The sequence below is a fragment of the Colletotrichum jinshuiense genome, chromosome 3, assembly GCF_051148585.1.
Source record: "Colletotrichum jinshuiense chromosome 3, complete sequence".
NCBI classification, from domain to species: Eukaryota; Fungi; Ascomycota; class Sordariomycetes; order Glomerellales; family Glomerellaceae; genus Colletotrichum; species Colletotrichum jinshuiense.
The window spans coordinates 5,195,942-5,217,302 of NC_139310.1; the positions used below are offsets into that span (position 1 = coordinate 5,195,942).

The 21,361-nt window shown below is 55.4% G+C and overlaps 5 protein-coding genes across 5 annotated transcripts; 4 read left to right on the plus strand and 1 right to left on the minus strand.

The window, feature by feature from the left end:
- Window positions 1-2,425: 2,425 nt before the first annotated feature.
- On the plus strand, window positions 2,426-3,408 carry EsH8_III_001353 (superoxide dismutase SOD1; the record flags this gene model as incomplete). Its single annotated transcript, XM_083263078.1, has 4 exons — window positions 2,426-2,438; window positions 2,819-2,998; window positions 3,081-3,329; window positions 3,386-3,408. The coding sequence occupies 4 exons, from the start codon at window positions 2,426-2,428 to the stop codon at window positions 3,406-3,408; spliced, it is 465 nt and encodes a 154-aa protein (XP_083123565.1).
- Window positions 3,409-4,670: 1,262 nt separating this feature from the next.
- Window positions 4,671-7,334, plus strand: EsH8_III_001354 (uncharacterized protein; the record flags this gene model as incomplete). Its single annotated transcript, XM_083263079.1, has 1 exon — window positions 4,671-7,334. The coding sequence occupies one exon, from the start codon at window positions 4,671-4,673 to the stop codon at window positions 7,332-7,334; it is 2,664 nt and encodes an 887-aa protein (XP_083123566.1).
- A 2,044-nt stretch (window positions 7,335-9,378) lies between these two features.
- EsH8_III_001355 (sedoheptulose-7-phosphate:D-glyceraldehyde-3-phosphate transaldolase TAL1) lies at window positions 9,379-10,619 on the plus strand (the record flags this gene model as incomplete). The annotated part of the gene is made up of 4 exons (XM_083263080.1): window positions 9,379-9,448; window positions 9,598-9,881; window positions 9,937-10,320; window positions 10,383-10,619. The coding sequence occupies 4 exons, from the start codon at window positions 9,379-9,381 to the stop codon at window positions 10,617-10,619; spliced, it is 975 nt and encodes a 324-aa protein (XP_083123567.1).
- A 642-nt stretch (window positions 10,620-11,261) lies between these two features.
- EsH8_III_001356 (Metallo-dependent phosphatase-like protein) lies at window positions 11,262-12,593 on the minus strand (the record flags this gene model as incomplete). The annotated part of the gene is made up of 1 exon (XM_083263081.1): window positions 11,262-12,593. The coding sequence occupies one exon, from the start codon at window positions 12,591-12,593 to the stop codon at window positions 11,262-11,264; it is 1,332 nt and encodes a 443-aa protein (XP_083123568.1).
- A 3,152-nt stretch (window positions 12,594-15,745) lies between these two features.
- EsH8_III_001357 (FAD-binding oxidoreductase) lies at window positions 15,746-21,163 on the plus strand (the record flags this gene model as incomplete). Its single annotated transcript, XM_083263082.1, has 7 exons — window positions 15,746-16,543; window positions 17,266-17,987; window positions 19,530-19,600; window positions 19,654-20,078; window positions 20,126-20,759; window positions 20,820-20,941; window positions 20,996-21,163. The coding sequence occupies 7 exons, from the start codon at window positions 15,746-15,748 to the stop codon at window positions 21,161-21,163; spliced, it is 2,940 nt and encodes a 979-aa protein (XP_083123569.1).
- Between the last annotated feature and the right edge of the window lie 198 nt (window positions 21,164-21,361).

Sequence of the window (21,361 nt, forward strand, 5' to 3'; positions counted from 1 at the left end):
CTTACTATTTAGCTTAACTAAAAGCCTCACTAGCTGGTCATTCCTCTCGTGTCTCTCATTCGTCCCCACAGCCCAGCACGTTAGCTTTCCCCTCCTCCTGTATTGAGCCTCGTATTCCGACTAACCGTACACTTGGGCTGCACGACGGTCGAAATGACACCCTCCAGGCCCTGGTCGGACGGGAAATTCCAACACTTCAGGGTCCCTGTCGGTGGATGTCAATCTGCTAGCGAACCCCGTCCTCGTATATTAGCCCACAAAGGCCAACAGGGACCGTCTGTCGCGGCCCGCGGGTGCCCCAGAAATTGTCTCCAGCTTCAATCGGCCATCGTTTGGTAACGCGAAAAAGCAACAAGGACGCAATGCTCGGCTCATACGCATGCCGTCCTTTCCCCTCTTACTCATTGCCTACGTGTAGACACTGCCAAACACATGCAGTGTAAGGTGCGAAGAAGAAATACTAGAAATGTTTTGGCCCGATGCAAATCATGCACCCCTATACCGGTCGGCATGTCCATGGCCCCCAAAACCGTGGCCGCCTCAGGGATTTCGGAGGAAAATTGCGTGGGAAGCACCATCTCACACCACGTGTCCCACTGGGATCGATGTTATCCCACGCCTTGCCGAGACTTGGCCTTCCTTTTGCCCGCGGAGTTGAAACCCCCCAACGTCTTCGAAAGTCGAGGTGGTAACCTATCGACTGATCAGCTAGCGGTTTTGCACTCTGGCCACCATGCGATGCAGTATCTAAAATGAGGCCTGAAAGGTGAGATGCATGCTATGCCTTTGCCTCTAGCTGTAAGCTCTGTCTTTCCGTAGGGCTGACTGCATCTGGAGGGCACGGCGTCGTGGGATTGGTCTCCGCCCTCGTCAGCATTCAGTCCCTGGCCAAAAAAATTGCCCGACATGGCTGGCCAACACTCTTTGTGCCTCAAGCCTGTTCCAGCTGCAACCGCCTTCGTCCTGCCGTCTTTGTCTTTAGGCACCGTCGTTCTGGTATATGACGAGTGCCAAAAACGCCGCTAATGTACAAGCTGCCTCGGATCGCATGTCGATGCTACTAAGGCGCTCTGCCGAGTTTGACACGGAGCTGCGTATATATACCTCTAACGGCTTTGAGGTTCTGGCAGGAAGTCCAGTGCCACGAATGGATTCGAGATAATACAACTCCTTCCGGATCATCACAAAAACGTCGAATACCACTGACTGTGTCTACCCAAGACGTATCATGTCTGTTCTTGCGACAGGCTGTCGATTTTGATTATGATGATGTCAACGGCAGTCAATCTATGAGATGGGCTTCCGAACAACCCCACCACTCCCGACAAATGGTCAGAGCTCCATGCTAGCGTTGGCAATATAGCGCATATTGGATATAATACGTGAAGTTATTGTTAGTAGTAAACTCTATCGATCGAGTGCGATGGCTACTGGGTACATTGTAGAAGAATACTGGCTAGGAACCCCGCAATACCGAGCACAAGAGGGCTGTCTCATGATTGTCGGACTATACGGGTATCGAACCGGTAATGAGAAGCTCACTGTGCCGGTTGCCTCCCACGCAGCATTTGATTTTCCTCATTGGATTACAATACTAGAGTGAGGGTGGACGTGAGATGGGAGGCCTGCCGTATTAGTAGTGGCTTACTGGCCCAAGCCACTCCCGGCAGCCTCGGTCCCTCTTCTACTGTCGCTGACGGCAGACCGCTGCTGACTCTGCAGCAACTGCGAGCCAGATTCGCCGATTCAAGCCACAGTTGGTGGGGAAATTGGTAAGGCATTGAGGGGTTACGCAAAGGACTGCCCCTCGCGCACGCCATGCTTCAAGCAGGCCGAGCATCGGCTCTGCCCCTGCGCCATGCCCTCGTTCCGCGGCTCCTAAGACGGAGTTGCTGGGCGGCGACAGCAAAAGACATTGCCTTTTCGTTTATTGTATGAAGCACTGCATCGCCATTTGTAAGCAGTTCAAGTGCCGGCTCCTCGCCAGCCAACCAGCTGCGCACGAAGCTTGACCCGAGCCCACTTCAGTCAAGGTGACGGCGATGAGATAATGTCGAGCGGGGCAGCTGCCTCCCCCACCATCCAAGCTGGCGTGCTGCTGTCCATTCGAGATACGGCGGGCGAGTAGGAAAGCGAGGCGAGGCGAGCTGCTGGTCCTCGGAATTCCGAATTGTGCATTCCCTTTGGACGGACTCCCCATTGGGCGCGTCACAACAGTTTGTGCAAGCTTGTGCCCGCCCCTTTGTGTCTCTCCTCTCTGGCATGGGCTGGTCCCTCCCAAGACTCCATAAGCTACTTTCCCCTTCTTCCCCTCTTTGCATCATAAACCTTCGTCATTCCTCTCCCAACAACTGTCGATTGAGCAACGAACTCGCAATACTACAACCCCCAATTCAAACAAGAAACAAAACAAAAATCATTCAAAATGGTCAAGGCTGGTAAGTGCGACCTCTTTATATACTAGGACACCCCATCGCCCTAGTGCAGAGCAGCGGCGCTGGGATGGAGGGGTACCAACGCAGCCCAACCATCCAATTTGCGCTGGATTGAGCGGGTTTTTGTATGAGGGTGGGAGCACCGCTGAGCTGAGAAAACACCCTGATGGCTCTGCGACCTGCCCACGACTGGGAGCAGCTTGCCGCTGGCCAATCTTCAGGCTCAGTCGACTCCATCTTCGCTGTCCCTTGCGTTGCTGCTCTCGATCCGTTTGGTCCGAACCAGTATGGTTCCCGTCGTGGGGAAACTGGGATGCTGCGTTCAAGGGGGAAAGGGGTGTCGTCAAGGCGATGATCAGCCAGTTGCTAACTTTGAGTGCTAGTCGCTGTCGTCCGTGGTGACTCCAAGGTCACCGGCTCCATCATCTTCGAGCAGGAGTCCGAGTCCGCTCCCACCAAGATCACCTGGGACATCACCGGCAACGACCCCAACGCCAAGCGCGGCATGCACATCCACACCTTCGGTGACAACACCAACGGCTGCACCTCCGCCGGCCCTCACTGTGAGTTCTCTTCCGGGGAGGCCTGAGCTCCGTGGTAGGACAGGCAGAGAGCAAACAGGCCACTGACGACGGAACACTGCAGTCAACCCCCACAGCAAGCCTCACGGCGCCCCCGAGGACGCGGAGCGCCACGTTGGTGACCTCGGCAACATCGAGACCGATGGCCAGGGCAACTCCAAGGGCACCGTTACCGACAAGCACGTCAAGCTGATCGGCCCCGAGAGCGTCATCGGCCGCACCGTCGTTGTCCACGCCGGCACCGATGACCTCGGCAAGGGCGGCAACGAGGAGTCCCTCAAGACTGGCAACGCCGGTCCCCGTCCCGCTTGCGGTATGCTACTCCCCAAAGTTTCCAAGCTCCCGAGCAACTCTAATGAATCATTCCAGGTGTCATCGGTATCTCCAACTAAGTTTGAAGTACCTAATCTAGCTGTTGTCTGGGACAGATTGCGGCCCGAAGCCGGGTTACCGAGCTATGCATCTCGGGAGCTACCTTGACCAAGCGGCAAGCTTGAGTTAAAAGAGTCCTGGGACGTATAGTGGTCAAGCTAGTTTCGAACAACGTATTCAGACTCCGAGTAACAAATAAAAAAATTACCGTAACCATGCTCTCTAGAGCCAGTAATGAATGCCCTGAGTGTATGTGTTTTTCATTCCAAGCTGGATGTCCGGGCAGCGGAGGTGGGGCTTGGCCCTTGCACTGTGAGGGGTAGGGGATGACGTGAACACCTGTGACATTGGCATGATCATGCTGTTAGAGGAGGTGCAAGGTGTCTACACCAATAACCTCTAGCACTCGACTTTGAACAACTCGATGTATAAAATAGAAACAGAACAAAAGGAACGACAACTTTTATAGGGGGCCCTATACTGTGGCAGTTGGTGTTCCAGAGAAACCGGCGGGATTGCTCCCATTGCTCTCCATCTGGGCGGTCAATGGATTAAATGCTAGCCTCCGAGGACGAAGCTGTCCTCAGCAGCCAGAACAACCAGGTGCAGCTCCTTACATAAGGTGCCTGTAACCCCGCTCTCGCTTAGCAGCCGGCTGTTACTACTGGACACCGGCCAGCTGCTACCCCTGCCTCCGTGTGGTCCCTGAACCTCCTTTCCCCACACTGGCTCCTCGAGCCCGGGCGAAATTGAGGCAAGCTGTCAAAAAGGCGGTACGAAAGTCGAATGTTTGATCGGACAATCGACGTTGCTACTCCCTTCCTCCCACCTTCCACCTTTTCCGACAATCATCATCACACTCTCTCCTTTATCCCCCAATTTCTACAGTAAGTCCATGGTTTCTTTTATAGCAATTGTTGCATGAGAGAAAGCAGCTTCCGTTTGCTGGAGACGGTCGTCTGATGCCACTGCCCGGGGAAACTGCATCTATCCATGCAGCTCCCGAACGTCCTCGCCCTCGCACCACAGCTTTGTCTTTACAGCCATGCGTGCACCTCGAATCACTCTTTGTGCAGACTTGGGTTACCTTGTTCGTCGGCTGCGATCTAGCTGTTGCCTTTCTGAGGGTACTGGAGCTATGGCCTCGGAATGTCTGAGACGGCAAGAACAAGACATTCAACGGCCAACGGCCATCGCAAACAGCCTGAATAGGACAACGCGCTAACAGACATAGCCATTCTCTCTCTCTCCAGACACCCAGTCGCTCATTGAACCTCCCATCATGTCGAAGCCCTTCTTCGCCAAGGTCAAGAGCGTGCTGAGTGGCGACACTCTCATCTTGACCGCCCCCAACAACCCGAAAGCCGAAAAGACATTCTCCCTCGCATACGTTGGCGCCCCCCGCCTGAGCAAGGATGGCGATGAGCCCTTCGCTTTCCAATCAAGGGAATATCTCAGAGAACTTGTCGTTGGCAAGCAGATCCAGTGCACAGTAGCTTACACCGTGCCCTCTGGCCGTGAGTTCGGCACTGCTCTGCTTTCAAAGGATGGCCCGTCCCTTCCCGACGAAGCCGTCAAGGCCGGATGGCTCAAGGTCAGAGAAGACGCCGGCCGCAAAGAAGATGACGAGGCCATCCTGCAACGCCTCGACAACCTGCGCAACCTGGAAACTCAAGCCAAGAATGAGGGAAAGGGTCTTTGGTCAGACAAGGGTGGCTCCATCGAGGTCCAGAACGACCTTGGGGGTCCCCAATTCATGAACGAGTGGAAGGGCAAGACCGTTGATGGAATTGTCGAGCGGGTCCTTAGCGGTGATCGTCTGCTCGTACGACTTCTGCTTTCGGATAAGAAGCACGTGCAGGTCATGACGCTGCTTGCCGGAATCCGCACCCCTACCACGGAGCGGACGATACAGTCCACCGGCCAGACCCAGCCCGCCGAAGAGTTTGGAAACGAGGCTAGGTCATTCGTTGAGGAGAGGTTGCTCCAGCGCCGCATCAAGGTTGACATTGTCGGCGCCAGTGCCCAGGGTCAGCTGGTAGCGTCCATCATTCACCCCAATGGCAACAAGAACATTGCCGAGTTCCTCCTCACCGAGGGTCTGGCGCGGTGCAACGACTTCCACTCCACTATGCTCGGCGAGAAGATGGCCACTCTCCGTGCCGCTGAGAAGACGGCCCAGAGCAAAAAGGTGCGCCTGCATCAGCACCACGTCGCCAAGGCCGACGCCTCTGCCTCCGACATGGTCGTTGCCAAGATCATCGGCGCCGACACCATCATTGTTCGCAACAAGGCCGGAACCACTGAGAAGCGTGTCAACCTCAGCAGTGTTCGCGGGCCCCGCACCAACGAGCCATCCGAGGCTCCTTACAGAGACGAGGCGAAGGAATTCCTGCGCAAGAAGGTCATCGGCAAGCAGGTCCGCATTAGCATCGACGGCTCAAAGCCTGCCTCTGAAGGATTCGAGGCTCGTGAAGTCGCCACGGTTACTGAGAAGGGCAAGAACATCGGCTTGCTCTTGGTAGAGGAGGGCTATGCCTCCGTCATTCGCCACCGCAAGGATGACACCGACCGCTCCCCCAACTACGATGAGCTTCTTGCTGCCCAGGAGAAGGCCAAGGACGACAAGAAGGGTATCTGGTCTGGTAAGGCACCCAAGATCAAGCAGTTTGTGGATGTGTCCGAGTCTCAACAAAAGGCCAAGATCCAGCTTGGCACTTTGTCGCGTCAAAAGAAGGTTCCCGCCGTTGTCGACTTTGTCAAGTCCGGTTCCCGGTTCACTGTTCTCATTCCCCGCGAGGGCGTGAAGCTTACCTTGGTCCTCGGCGGCATCCGCGCTCCTCGCGCCCCTGGCCCCCGTGGCGAGAAGGGCGAGGAATTTGGCCAGGAGGCCCTGGACCTCGCTAACCGCCGCTGCAACCAGCGCGATGTCGAGGTTGATGTTTATGATATTGATAAGGTTGGAGGTTTCATCGGTGACCTGTACATCAACCGTGAGAACTTCGCCAAGCTGCTGGTCGAGGAGGGTCTTGCCTCCGTTCACGCTTACTCCGCAGAGAAGTCTGGCAATGCCACCGAGCTGTTTGCCGCCGAGAAGAAGGCCAAGGAGGGCAGAAAGGGACTCTGGCACAGCTGGGACCCGTCGCAAGACGAGGAAGAGGAGGCCGCACCTGTCGAGTCTACTGCCAACGACACACCCGAGGCTTACGAGAACAAGCCCAAGGACTACCGCGATGTTGTCATCACCAACATTGATGGCAACGGCAAGATCAAGATCCAGGAGATTGGCAAGGGCACTGCCGCGCTGACGACGTTGATGAACGACTTCAAGAAGTTCCACCTTGATTCCAAGAACAGCAAGCCCATCGGCGACGCGCCCAAGGCGGGAGACTTTGTTGCCGCCAAGTTCTCTGCTGACGGACAATGGTACAGAGCCCGCATTCGCTCCAACGACCGCGCCGCCAAGGTGGCCGAGGTTATGTTCATTGACTACGGAAACTCCGAGAAGCAGCCGTGGTCCAAGCTGCGACCTCTGGACCAGCCTCAATTCACGGTCCAGAAGCTCAAGGCGCAGGCCATTGATGCCTCGCTCTCGTTCCTGCAACTGCCCACTGCACCCGAGTACTTCTCGGAATCCATCAACTTCATCGCGGAGTTGACGGAGGGCAAGGAGCTGGTCGCCAGCTTCGACTTTGTCGACAACAAGGAGAACGTCAGCTACATTACGCTGTTTGACTACAACGCCAGCGACAGGAAGCCCGGCCCCAATGACTCCATCAACAAGGAGGTTGTGGCCAACGGCGCGGCAATGGTCCCCAAGAAGCTCAAGGCCTGGGAGCGCAGCAGCCAGCACGCTGCTTACCTGAAGCACCTGAAGGAGGTTGAGGCCAAGGCGAAGGAGGAGAGACTCGGCATGTGGGAGTACGGCGATATCACTGAGGACTAAACGAAGCGGAACGGTAGGAGGCAAAGGTATATGGGGGGGTGGTTTAGGAAAAAAAAAAGTCTCTACATAATTCGCAGTAGCCTTACATGAATAAAGAGGTGACATGAGGCCTCGTCGGGCTGGCCTATGTCTTTTTTTTGCAGTCACTCATTAAGCTTCTTGACGGGCTGGCTTCCTCGGGAGTGGGGTCTGTGATGTGTATTTCCGAAAGCTGCGGGACTGACAACCGTTCCTCGAAGTTACGTAAAGGAGGGTCCCGGTGCCGTGATGGTCGGGATCGTCGGCCGGTCGGTTGAATGTGTTCCATGGAAGACGGTGGGCAAGGACCAACCCGGGAGGGTCACCCCCCATCTCCCAACCCCCAACGCGCGCCTCGCGGAAACAGGGTGCGCTGGCGTTGCGTTGCGGCGCGCGAGGGCGATTGGTGGGAGGTGGTGGAAGGTCAGAGAATACCGCGAACCGGAGTTTCCTGATTCGAGTGGGGGGCGTCTATGGGCGACTTCGGGACTTGGCAATTGACGACTGAGAAAGCGGGCCAGAAGGGTGCGTGGGTGGCCGGCAGAGCTAGCTGCTCGGGCGCTGCTTCTTTGCAAGCTCGCCAGGCAATTGGCGCGGAACTGCAGCTGACGATAACGGCCTTCGCCCTGCCACGGGCCCTTTCCTCAAGGAAAAGTATGGCAATTGCACAACGCAGAGATACCGTTAAGTTCCCTGGCAACCGAGGGGCAATTGAAGCGGCGGGCGGATCTGTCGGATAAAGTGAACTGGCACAACCTCTGGACCAATGGAGGGGGATGCCGCGCACGTGGTGAAGCAGAGAATCACGATGGGCTCTGGGAGCTGAGTCATAGCCGAGCGCGCATTCTGGGTGTTTACTAAGGAGGTGCTTCTGCTTCCTAACTCTGACCAAGGTGCAAGTAGGTCGGGGGGGAGAAGTAGGGGGAGGGGTGTGTTTGTTTGAGACGAATCGGGCGGGATGGCCTCGTCTCGAGGAGGCAAATTCGACGAAAGAGACAGCTCATATTCCCGACTAGCAACAATCAGACGGATGGGACGGAGGAATTACGGCGGCGGCGGCGGCGATGGCGATGGCGATGGCGATAGCCTGTCCGACTTGGCCAAAAGCATTCCAAGCATCGCCTAACACCGAAACATGCTGAGTCGGCCCTTGGAGCAATTTGGCCAGCCGTCATTTTTCTTCAGGCTTCAGCCGTATTCCTTGATGGTGGTTGTCTGAGCGACTCAAGCACCCATTGCGATTCGCGATTTTTCTCCGTTTTCTATGGGGGTGCTACGCAGCAGAGCGATTTTTTAGAAACCAGCCATGGCCAGCAGAGGATATCCGACAGGGACTTGCGACAGAAGCGGAGCTAATTAGCATCAACGGAGACAGTAGGCCGGTGGCCCACGGCCCATGGAACACTGGGGGTATGACGATGATTCTGGGTCATGGAGGGGCCAGGTCAATGGGGACTGCTTACCTGACGGATACCTCTTGCAGCGACTCCCAGATGCCTTACTCACGGGCTGCCACGACGTAATACCCCGCCAAACGGTGAGCTCTGACGGTGGTGTGCTTGTACAACACCCGTGTTCGCTGCGAGAATGGCGATGAGCATCTGGCGACGAGATGAACCAACAACCTGCCGAAAAAGGGACTCGGTAGGAATACCATGATCGACCTCTTGGGATCTTTAAGCCATGTACTGGCCGTTCGAGCCGCTGCCGGTTTGCCCATGTTTCCAATGGGCATTCCGTAGCAAGCAGCCATGTGCTGGGTAGGTGTCTGTCCCGGGTCCGTTGCTTCTGGCGGCAGTTTCTGCGTGTACAGTAAGTACATGGACAGGAACGCCCCCCAGTGTGGGTCTAGAAGCGTCAGTGAGGGACAAATGTTACCCCTCGTCCCAGTGTCTCGTTCTCAACAAGATCTCCTACTTCTACTTCAACAGCCTCACGTCCTCTTTTCTTCCCACCTACATCTCTTCTTCTTCCTTCTCTCGAACCTCCTTCTTGATACCACAAACATTCCACACATCAATCCAACATGTCTACCTCTCTCGACCAGCTCAAGGCCACTGGCACCGTCGTTGTCAGTGACTCCGGCGACTTTGCCTGTCAGTCCACCCCGCCTCGTCACAAATTCTCTCAACCTCTGCCCTCTTGCCACCCATGCCTGGTCGTCACTCAATCCATCCTGACAACAGTCAATGGATGGTGGCTCACTGCTAGAGAAAGAAAGAAGCTGACTAGTGACACCATATAGCCATCGCCAAGTACAAGCCCCAGGATGCCACCACCAACCCCTCCCTCATTCTCGCCGCCTCCAAGAAGCCCGAGTACGCCAAGCTGATTGACGAGGCCGTCTCCTACGCCAAGAAGAAGGGTGGCTCCGTCGACGACCAGGTCGATGCCGCCCTCGACAGCCTCCTCGTCGAGTTCGGCAAGGAGATCCTCAAGGTCGTCCCTGGCAAGGTCTCCACCGAGGTTGACGCCCGCTTCTCTTTCGACACCAAGGCTTCCGTCGACAAGGCTCTGCACATCATTGAGGTTTGTCCACCAGTAGAAATTTGATTGGAGAATCCGTCCACTAACACCCCGCCAGCTTTACAAGGAGCAGGGCATCTCCAAGGACCGCGTCCTGATCAAGATCGCCTCCACCTGGGAGGGCATCAAGGCCGCTGAGATCCTCCAGCGCGACCACGGCATCAACACCAACCTGACGCTCATGTTCTCTACCGTCCAGGCCATCGCTGCCGCTGAGGCCGGTGCCTACCTCATCTCTCCCTTCGTCGGCCGTATCCTCGACTGGTACAAGGCTGCCCACAAGAAGGAGTACACCAAGGAGGAGGACCCCGGTGTCAAGTCCGTTGAGGCCATCTTCAACTACTACAAGAAGTACGGCTACAACACCATCGTCATGGGTGCCTCTTTCCGCAACATCGGCGAGATCACCGAGCTTGCTGGCTGCGACTACCTGACCATCTCCGTAAGTTGCCATTCCTGTTTGTGCCATGTGGTGTCGAGTTGTCCGACTAACGCAAAACCCAGCCCAACCTGCTTGAGGAGCTCCTCAACTCCGACGCTGCCGTCCCCAAGAAGCTCGACGCCGCCCAGGCCGCCAGCCTCGACATCGAGAAGAAGACCTACATCAACGACGAGGCTCTCTTCCGCTTCGACTTCAACGAGGAGCAGATGGCCGTCGAGAAGCTCCGTGAGGGTATCTCCAAGTTCGCCGCTGATGCCGTCACCCTCAAGGACATCATCAAGCAGAAGGTCCAGGCATAAATTCCTCAAAGGGAATAAAATGAATGGCGGTCTATTTTCGTTGGACGGAGGATATATCATGATGTGAGAATGACTTAATGAGAAGGAACACCCGTTATACACACACACATACAGCACTCCAAACTGATCCGGGCGCTGTGTATACTCTCCTTGGCCTTTTTTTTTTGGAGGGAGGCAAAAAAAATTACAAAGATAAGACTGCTTGGTAGCATAAAAATCCGAGAATTTGGTCTCCCAAAAAAAAAAGAGAAAACCCCCACTTCTAGTAAACAAAACCGCTTGTGACATGACATTCATTAGGATAAATTACGGGTTGGTTTGTCTAGTTTGTAATGACTAGGTTTGTGTACAGTGAAAGCCCAAACGTCCAAGTCGGCCGATGGGCTGTACGATGAGAAATGATTCTATGCATGCCTCTAATTCCTTCAGGGGCGGGCGCTGAGTAACCCCATCCCGGGGTTGATGTGATGTGTGGTTGTTTTCTGGGGGAGTCGGTTGGCTTGTATCTCCCGACTGGATTCGAGTACGAGCTCACCACTCATCCTCGTTTCTGTTATTTCTCTCTTATTTTCCATTCCTTTTTTTTTGTTATGATTCGGTTCTCTGCTTCTTGGGGTTCGCTTTTATTCAAACATGCTGACTCTATGACCGAGCCTTGTCCTTCTTGCTCTTCTTGTGCTTCTTCTTCTTCTTGCCCTCGTCCTTGTCACACTTGACGCTCTTGATGACGTGCGTCACGCCCTCGGCGGTGGCCTCGATGACGAGCGCGGTCAGCTCGCCGCCGTTAACGCAGCCGGAGTCGAGGCCGAAGGTGTACTTGTCGATGTTGAGCCCCTTCTTGGAGTCGTGGCCGTAGGCGACGGCGGTGCGCGGCTCGGCCTCGGGGAGGGCCTTTTGGCGGGCGTTCCAGGCCTTGGGCCAGCTGCTCGAGCCGTCGCGGCGGTCGGTGGGGATGGCGATGAGGCGGTCGTGGGGCTTCCGGCGGCGCTCGTGCTCGCGCTCGATCATGCTCTCGGTGACGTCGGGCGCGGCGGTGTGGTCCTTGCGGTACTCCTCGAGCGCCCGCCAGGCCTCCTGGCGGCGGAGCTCCTCGCGCGGGTAGACGAGGCCGCGCATGTTCATGACGGCCCAGGGGTCCTGCTGCTTCAGGCTCAGGCCGGGGACGAGGCCGGCGTGGACGACGACGAGGTTGCCGATGGACTCGACGAGGCCGACGTCGAGGATCACGGGGAGGGTGGCGAGCCAGTCGAGGTGCTTGCGGGAGAGGCTGCGGGCGGTGGCGCGCTCCCTGGAGTCGCCGTGGGGGAAGATGGCGGGCTCGAGGTCGTCCGAGGAGCCATCGGCCTCGGCTTCGGGAGAGGACGACGATGCCTCATCGTCGTCGGACTTTGACTCGGGCTCGGCTTCTTCCGAACGCTTGGTGGTGACGGGGTTCCCGTGGGCGTCCTCGTCGGCGACGTGCGTCGTCTTGAGGCTCTGGTGGGCGAGCAGCACGCGGTCCTCGTGGTTCCCGCGGACGGCGGAGGCGCCGAGGCGCATAGCCAGGTCGACGACGCCCCTCGAGTCGGGCCCCTTGTTGATCATGTCGCCGGCCAGCACGAGGTGGTCGCCGTGCTTGGTGTCGAAGTGCAGCTCCGCGAGCAGGCTCTCCAGGGACGCGCGCATGCCGTGGACGTCGCCGACGACGACCAGGCGGCGGCCCGGGTTCGCGCGGGACGGGAGGTGCTGCTCCGGGAGGGTGGCGATGTGGACGGAGAGGTCGGTGAAGCCCGGGCGGGCGGTGTCGCCGTAGGACATGGGGGCGTCGGCGGGCGAGGGCTCTTGGGCTTTCGGGGCCGCGGGCCGGCGGCGGATGGCGGAGGTCAGGTCGAGCGAGGCGAGGCGGGCGGCGGCGAGGAAGAAGGTGGTGAGGATGAAGAAGGCCGCGATGCAGACCACGCTGCGGCGCGCGCGGGCCGGGGCCGGGAACGCCATTGTGACGGCGCGTTTGTGTGTTCCCTTTTTTTTCCTTTTCTATTCCTCCCCCTTTTTTTGTAAGGTCTCGTGCATGCAGCGGCTGCTCCTGGAGGCGATTGGTTGACGCCCGAGGATGGATGCAGGGAGTGCGATCACCCGCTACTGACTTTTTGATATCGTAAAAGGTAGGTTTATCGGAAGGACAGAAGAGCGGGTCTCAAAGTTGGTCCTTTTTCTGGTGATGGGCTCTCTCTTACTCTGGAGATGATGGATTTGGGCCCCCCCAAGGTAGCGGGCAAGCTTAAAGATAGGTTTTTGCGTTCCGAGATCGGGTTGTGGGAGGCTTTGCTCGACTGAATGACGACAGGGGACGGCAGCTTGTTGGGATTTCTCGTTCGTTCCCCGTGCCTGCTTGCGGTTCTTAAGGTTTGGGGCGGGAGAGTGTATATGGGTCGATAACGGACCACGCTCTCTCTTATCGCAATCGGTTAAAGGGGTCGTCGTCATGAAGGGGATGGGTCGGGATGCAAACGGGCCATCTGGGTGATTTATTTCCAGGAGGCAGAGACGATCGTCAAACGCGTTCAGTTCCCTCAGGAGTCGTGGATGGGAAAACCCCCCCTTTGGATAAAACCGAGAAAAACAAGAGATGATCCCCAAAGTAAGCGATGGAAAAAATACAATGAGAAAAAAATATAAACAGTCACCAAGAACCTTCCCTGGGGGGAAACAAGAAGAGGAAGAGGGATTGAAATGCCAATGCGAGAATGCCGTGCAGGATTGCCAAGAAGAATCTCCCCCCCAAAGGGAAAGGGACAAAAGGCTTCCTTCGCTGACACCCGGACACGGGAGTTGGAGGAGCAAGCAGCAGTAGCAGCGGAGGGGGAGGCCAAGGGGGGAGGCCTGCGGTTTGAGCGCCAAGTAGAGTATTTTGGTGTATTTTGGTAGTGGACTGGGAAAGTCGGCACGCGACGTGGCAGGCGACCCCTGGCGTTCCCGCTGGGCACTTCCTTACCCGTCAGCTGCGTCAGCGTCTGATCACCGTCCTGCACGATATTCGCTAACGCAGGCTTGGCTGTAGCCTGTCTGTGGGAGTATTTTACGTGTGGCTCCGTCGTGCGAGCCCGAGTTTGCAATTGGCCGGGGAAGCTGGTCGCGGGCGGGGCGGAATGGCGGCCGGGAAGGGTGGTGCTGGTGGGCGGGCATTGGGGAGTTTAGATGGTCTGCTGTGCATGTCACTGGGCAGAGCGGACATTGTCGGGCGCGGCGGAAGGTGCCCCTGGAGGATGAGGGTAAGTTCCTCCCCCAGCGTCAACCATTTCACAGACATGACAATTGCCGCGGGGGGGATTTCGTTCTTGTTGAAACTTTTTAGGGAGGGTTTACTGCTGACTGATCTACTGCCGACGATCAATCAGCAAGGCTGAATCTGCAGTGCCGGCGCCAATGGCATTTCCCCAACATTCAAGACTATATACCGAGACTACACAGCAAGACACAGAGTTTGCCTGCTGTCGCACGCCTTAACATCTTGTGGCCCCGTCGAACCTCGTATTTACTTACCGCCCGCGCTGTGTCGTTTTGGCTTTGTGTCACTTCTCCCAAGACTTCGGGTGGTGCTTTGCCAAGTACGTCATTGCGGCACAGCAATCATTAGTTCCTTCTACGGCCCCTGTTTGCTGCATATCTCTTGTCTCGGCACCCCTCCTTGGAGGGTAGGTGGTTGTCCGACTTTTCCGGGCGCGAAAGACTGCAGCGCTTGCGAGAGGGTAGCCGGTCCCCTCTATCCTCCCTGGTCTCTGGGATAAGAAATGTTGAGCCAAACACACCGGGGCCAAGTCGGGGCTGGCGGCAGAGCCTGTTGCGTGCGCGCGCGTGTGTGTGTGTGTGTGTGTGTGTGTGTGTGTGTGTGTTTTAAGACTCCGACTTGCAACGGCTGCTAGCTCGTTGCCATCACTCCCAAGGCTACAACAAGCACCAGCTTGGAAGAACGGGTAGTGGGTGGGATGGGAAGTATGGAGGGCGAAATACAATTGCGCCCAGTTGGAAGCAAAAGGTGTCTCTTTTTAGTGGCTACAAACCAACCAACACCCACAAAAGAATCGTGTGCTGGATGCACACACAGAGATAATACAGTTCGGACAGAGAGGGGTGTCAATGCAGAGAGTACAAGCCCGGACATCGCTAGTTGACATCATATATCTCGATGGGGCAAGCAGAGGGCATGCGACACTCCTTGATACGGCACAAAAGGAAAGAAGAAGAACCAATTAGATTCAGTCAGACTGACATGAACAAAAACATCAAGGACAAAAAGATCTGCTTGCAAGTAGCAAAAGATTTTGACCAGCATGGGGGTCGAACCCACAATCTCCTGATTCCACGGTATATCGTAGTCAGACGCCTTGCCATTGGGCCAACCGGCCAGACAATTGTGAACACCTGAGGTGCCCGTCTTGCTGGGAGGGGCGGGTGCAAGGACGTCCAAGAGGATTGTTCCTGTGGATCAGCCCCATCTGGGCCGCTTGCAACAGAACCACTTTGCCTTACATCTGCCAACCTAGGTCTTGTAAGTTGATGTTGAACGTAGAACAAACATGCTGTGGACTTTTACCTCAATCCGTCTCTCAGAAATCCAAAACTTGCAGGCCCAATGCCGAACATGGTGATAAACATGGCTGTCTATCTCAAGGAGTGAACGTTGAAAGGGCCAACCGAGATATGGTCACTGCTTCAAGTCCTTGTTGTCGTCTTGGGTTTGTATTTACTTTGTTTCGAGAGTGCAATATTCACTCGGCTTTGGTCAGCCTACAATGACGATGTAAGCATGAGAACAAAAGACCTCTGTGAAAAGGACTCGTTGATCCGTGTCGAAGGAACCCCGTGACTTGTCGCCATGCTACGGGACGACCTGTCTCGGCCATCACTGTCCGACAAGATCACAAAGACTGCATCATAGACCAGTCCCGCGGCCTTCGCCTTGTCGGCCTTTCAGCCAAATCTTCTTTGATCCCGAAAAGACAAACGACCGGCGAAGGGCCAACAATGCTTACAATGTTCTGTATAAGAGGAGCGCCTAGAGCTGTCCGTTGCGATGAGGCTATCGACAACCACTTACACAGCACCACCGCCCGCAGAATCAATAACAGGACAACAAGCAACCCCAGAAAATGAAGACACTCGTGCTCGCCGTCATAGGTGCCCACGGCGCAGGCAAAACCTCCTTCATCCAGTCCGTCGTTAAGTGCATACCCACCCACCTCCCCCAAAGCCCAACCGTCATCAAGGCCACTAAGCTAGCACTCCAAACCGGCGGGACCCCTCCGGACGTCGAAGAAGTCTGCATGTACCCGTGCAATATGTCCAACGGAGACACCCCGTTCATGCTGGTCGACACCCCGGGGCTCTCTCTCCGGAGCTGCCCGGACCGCGATACCATCCGCTTCATCAAGGCCCGGCTCAACGGCGCGGGGATCCCGCTGCATGGCGCCATCTACCTCCAGCGCATCTTCGACACGAGCAGAGCCGACTACGCGCTGCTCAACCTCCGGGCGTTCTATGAGGCGTGCAGGTCGGACGAGTTCGAGCATCTCGTGGTCGCCACCACCTTCTGGGACGCCGTGAGCGAGGACATGGCTTCGGCGCGTGAGGCATACTTCCTCGCAGAGCTGGATCCCCTGGTCTTCTCGACGCAGATTGAGCACGAGACGGCGCGGCTGTACAACAACGCCGAGTCGAGCGTCGCCCTCTTGCGAACTATCCGCGACGTCGAGGCTCGCGAGGTTGCTGAAGTGCAGGCCGCCGAGGACTATGGGTCTTCCGAGGAGCACAGATCTGTTACGGCCGGACCGGCGAGCGAGCGGCATGGATCTGAACGCCAAAGATGCGGCACTGGCGTGACTTCAGGTCCTCTTGTGGAGATGGCCTCGGAGACATCGCATGAGGAGATGGCCGGCGGCGATGGGATAGTTCGGGCCCGGCGTCGTTATGGCCTGTACTTTGATATGCAGCGGGACATTATCCACACAGAGACTGGAAGCATTAGTCCAGGAAGTATTTCTAAGTCAAAGGAGCGCTGTGGTAATGCCTGCAGGTGCTGTTTAATGTAGAGGCTCTCAGGCGACGTCTTGTGAATATCCTAGATAGATTTGAGAAATGATCCGTCGGTTTCCATTATAAACACAATTAGCCAGATTGGATACACTTGCATTGAATGCAGAAAATAATAGCTGCTTCTTCAAATACTTTAATTGCTCTTTATCATGTCAGTATTATTGTTCTAATAAGCTAGTAAACCGGTTTGCGTCTCTGGTTAGCGAAGAAGTGCCCCTCGCGATGACATGGCGGTTTTGCAACGAACATGTCGAAGATGTATACATTCGCGGAGGCCAGACTTGTCAAATCGCCAAATGACTTGGCCTAACTCGGGACGTTGGGCCCGCTTGAAGTGGTCTCAATCGTTAGTCCCATGCGATAGGCCTCCCGGACCTTTTTTCTTCTTATCATTTTGGGGTTTTAGGCAGCAGCAGCTAATTGCCGACAAACAAAGTAGTTATAGTTGCTTCGACATCAAAAACACTCTGTCGGGCAGGCTTGCTCGAAGACGGAACTTGCGAACACACAAAACCATACACACACATATACACACGCACACACACGCAGCCCCGCCATGTCAGCTAATCGAGCCGAGGTCCTTGCGGCCCTGGACATGTATCGCTCGCATATCAAGAGCCAAAATCGTCGGAATGTGGAACTGTATGTTTCCTACGTTGAAGCCTGTTCGCCAGATCCAGACTTCGGCACGGAAGAGGAAATCCAAGAGAGCCGCATGGAGTTCTTGGAGGAGCGAATGGGTATCTCCAGCCTCGCGGAGATGGGCATTTCATCGCCGGCGGAAGTGCTCGCCCAGTTGGACACGGTTGCCCATCTAGCCTCGCTTGACGGGACTCATGGTCGAAATGAGGCCAGCCCTGGCCACCTAGACGCCTACGTATCTGCAATTGAGAAGGGCCTCCGGGAAAAGTCTCGTGAAGACGTCAGCGAGACCATCACGTTTCCCGACGAGCTCCGTATAGTGGCTGAGGAAGTTGATGGGTTGAATGGCCCGGGTTTCCCAATGTTCATGCAACACCAGCTGACGTTCTGGTCTCTCGGTGAACCTTTGAGGCCGGACGACCTGGCCATACGGGTGAAGACGCCGGAGGAGCTGGAGGGGGAGACTGGCTTGAACCACTGGACCCCCCAGGGATGGACCTTGGCGGGCGGGTGGAACTCTGGGGACGGGCAGGATGCCTCGTGCTGTGTGGTCTACTGTCGCAGGCCAGGCGAAGGTGTGTGGAAGTGGCGGTACGTCGTCAATCGGTGGGAGATGGGCATGGACGTGTTTGACAGCATGGCCGAGTTCCTAGCGTGGTATGCACACTTTCGGGGGGAGAGCCTAGAGAGGTTGGCAGCTGATGATCGAGAGGGTAACTTTTTCGATAATTGAAACAGGCTTTTCCGTCGAGAGAAAAGAACAATGAAAGCTAATAATGGCCATCTCATCAACGTGGCGAGCTATTTTCAACCGAATGGGGTCGGTTGTCTTGCTGCTCCGGCTCAGGCTGGCCTCAGTGTAGGTCTCTATATATCTCAGTCATATGTAGGAGCGTAAGATACTTAAGTTTGTATTCATCCCGGGTTGTATAGACAGAAACTCTTAACAACAAATTTACAACCATTGATATGATTATGAAGAGGAATTGTTTTGCTTCAGCATCAATTGAAAGATCCAATGCACTCTTAACTACTAACACAATTACAACAAAATAGTTGGCCAGATCTGCAGTTATCACATTTCGTGGCCAAAACACGATCTCGTCTGTAAAACAATGACAAGTTTGAGCCTATAGCACAGCTCGACTGAGATTCTTACGTCACAAAAAAGCAACCAGACCGATTCGGACAGGACCGGTCTTGCGCAAATTCCGCCGGGGAAGATGTCGTAGGCTCCTTGCTGAGATGCAAACAGGGAGAGGAGATATCAAAATTAGAGGGACTAACTAATTGAATATACGAAAATGACAATTACATCTGGAGGAAAAATGATACTGTAACGGAGGAATCCCGAGATCGCGGAACGTCTTATTAGGTTGACCACTCAAAGAGCTGTGAGAAGCAGTGAGACAAAAGATGGTTGTCTCACCTCTCGCGTATTTCGGGTCGGTTCTCGCCAAGCCAAGCCACTGCCGACAGCTGATATGGGATGGAGGCTGGCCTTACGGTGAAGCATTTTTGGGCTAGACGAGCAGATCGAGGCACACCTCCCAGCCCGTTGGCTGGCGGGAGTAGGTACCCGTCCAGTAACATCACATCTCAGCCGCTTCCATTTAAAAGCTGACGCCCCCAACTTCTTCAGCTCCCCGCCGCACTTTTCGTAGTCCTTGCCTTGACTATTCCGCATCACGTCCGTCATTCTGCTCCTCTCGTACAGGAAACACCACTCCAGCCTTCTAGAGTTCTCGAGGTAGTTTACAGGCTGCTTCCATCCTACAATTCCATTCCACTTGTACCGGTAAGACAACAGCCTTTGACTTGAGTCTCTCTTTGAACTCATCGCTCCACCATGTTGCCAGTTATTCGAAAACACTGTTTGATTCTTCCCGCGGCATTTGCGTCCTGGGTGTCCGCCTACAGCTCATCAGATCCAGCATGCAAATCGTTTCCCGGTAGTACTGACTGGCCCTCCACAGAAACCTGGAGCCGTCTCAATGAGTCTCTTGGAGGAAGACTCTTGCGACCAACTCCTCCGGGAGCTGTCTGCCATCCCGGACAGCCTGTCTACAACGAAGAAGGATGCGCCGACGCAACAGCCAGATGGAGCTCTTACGAGTATCATGTCGCCGACCCCGTCTCCGTCATCTGGAACAACTGGAGCAATGACACCTGCCTTCCTGACCCGGCTCATATGTGCAGCCCTGACGGATACCCTGCGTTCGTCGTGAATGCCACTACATCTGAACATGTCAAAACCGGTGTTGACTTTGGTTTGTCCCTAAGTAACAAAGCCGATATTCAAACACTGACTGATTTTTTTTAGCGCGGGAAAACAATGTCAGACTCATCATCAAGAGCACTGGACATGACTATGTTGGCAGATCCATTGCCCCCGGATCCCTTTCCATCTGGGTGCACCACATGCAAGACATCCAGTATCACCCAGTCGGGTTCAAGCTTGCAGGCTCCAACGTGACTATACCGGGAAGTGCAGTGACTGCCGGCGGTGGCACAGAGATGTACGCCCTATTTAAAGCCGCTGCTGAACACAACCAGACGATAGTAGGCGGCACTGCCAAATCGGTGGGTGCCGGAGGGTACGTCTCAGGAGGTGGTCACTCGCTACTTGCACCGCGTTACGGCCTGGCCGCAGACAATGTCCTACAAATGGAGATTGTCACACCCCATGGCGAGGTCTCTACCCTCAACGAGATTCAGAACACTGACTTATTCTGGGCCGTGAGGGGTGTAAGTAAGCCCGATTGCGAACTTATAATCAAGAGCTGACTTTATAGGGAGGCGGTTCGACGTTTGGCGTCATCACATCCATCACTTTCGCAACGCACCCCTCGCCTCCCATCTCTCATACGGCCTTTGCGATGCTCACTGAGCCTCGGGCTCCGTTTCTCCCAGACCTCGCAGCCTATGTTCTGTCTCAGGTTCCTTCACTTGAAAGAGCCGGCCTCTCTGGGTACGCGTTGATCAATTCTCACATGCCGAATCCTGTCAGCTCCCCCGGTCTACCACCAAACGCCGCTGGTATCATGGGCATCTCCGTGCTCCAGGACAACGCAGACGTCGTCGAGGCAGCCAGGATCTGGCACTCAATCAACGAGACCGTCCAGCGGCGCTGGCCCAACGTCACATTCGTCCAAGGCTCTGCGCAGTTCCCATCCTGGATTGACTTCTTTGACAAGAACTACGACCAAAACAAGGGGGGGATGAACAAGCTACTGGCGTCCAGGCTGCTGGATGAGGAGGCGTTGACAGGAGACTTGGGTGCCCTCGCTAGCGCGGTGAAGACTGCGACGGATAACGTGGGCGGCATGTATGCTTTCTTGGTCGCGGGGAAGGGCGTGCACGAGGCAGCCTCGAGGGGCGGCGGGAACGCGGTGCATCCGTCATGGCGCAGGGCGTACATTCATGCGAGTAAGCCGAGCCAGCTTCATGCCCATCTGTTGACTAGGAACACTGACCATTACCCTGCAGTCACCAGTACGACTTTTACCTCATTCAACTCGACGACCAAGGGGGAAGCCGAGAAGAGAATTCATTCCTCTGTTGAAGGGTTCCGAAATCTTGCCCCTGAAATGGGATCCTACCTGAACGAGGTATGTGTAAACCGTAAAAGTCTCTAGAGCAGGATGGGACTGACGTCTTCTTAGGGTTTCCCGTATGAAGAGGACTGGCAGCACACCTTCTGGGGCGACAACTACAACCGCCTGCTCGGCATTAAGAAAACTGTGGATCCAGGCGACGTCTTCTGGTGTCATCCATGCGTAGGAAGCGAGGGATGGTATCAGCGGAGCGATGGACGACTGTGCCGAATCTGACTGAGGACCTCAGTACCCCTTTCACGTAATTAAGCCTCCATGGTCTACGGTAGCAAGAAGCTTGCCTTGTGCGTAGCGATCGACATAATAGCGTATGCTTGACTTTATGAAGTACACTGCCAGTTCAGGATAGAAATAAGCTGTGATATTGTCCCGAGTGTATCATACGACGGTACAGATGTAGCAAGTGTGATTATT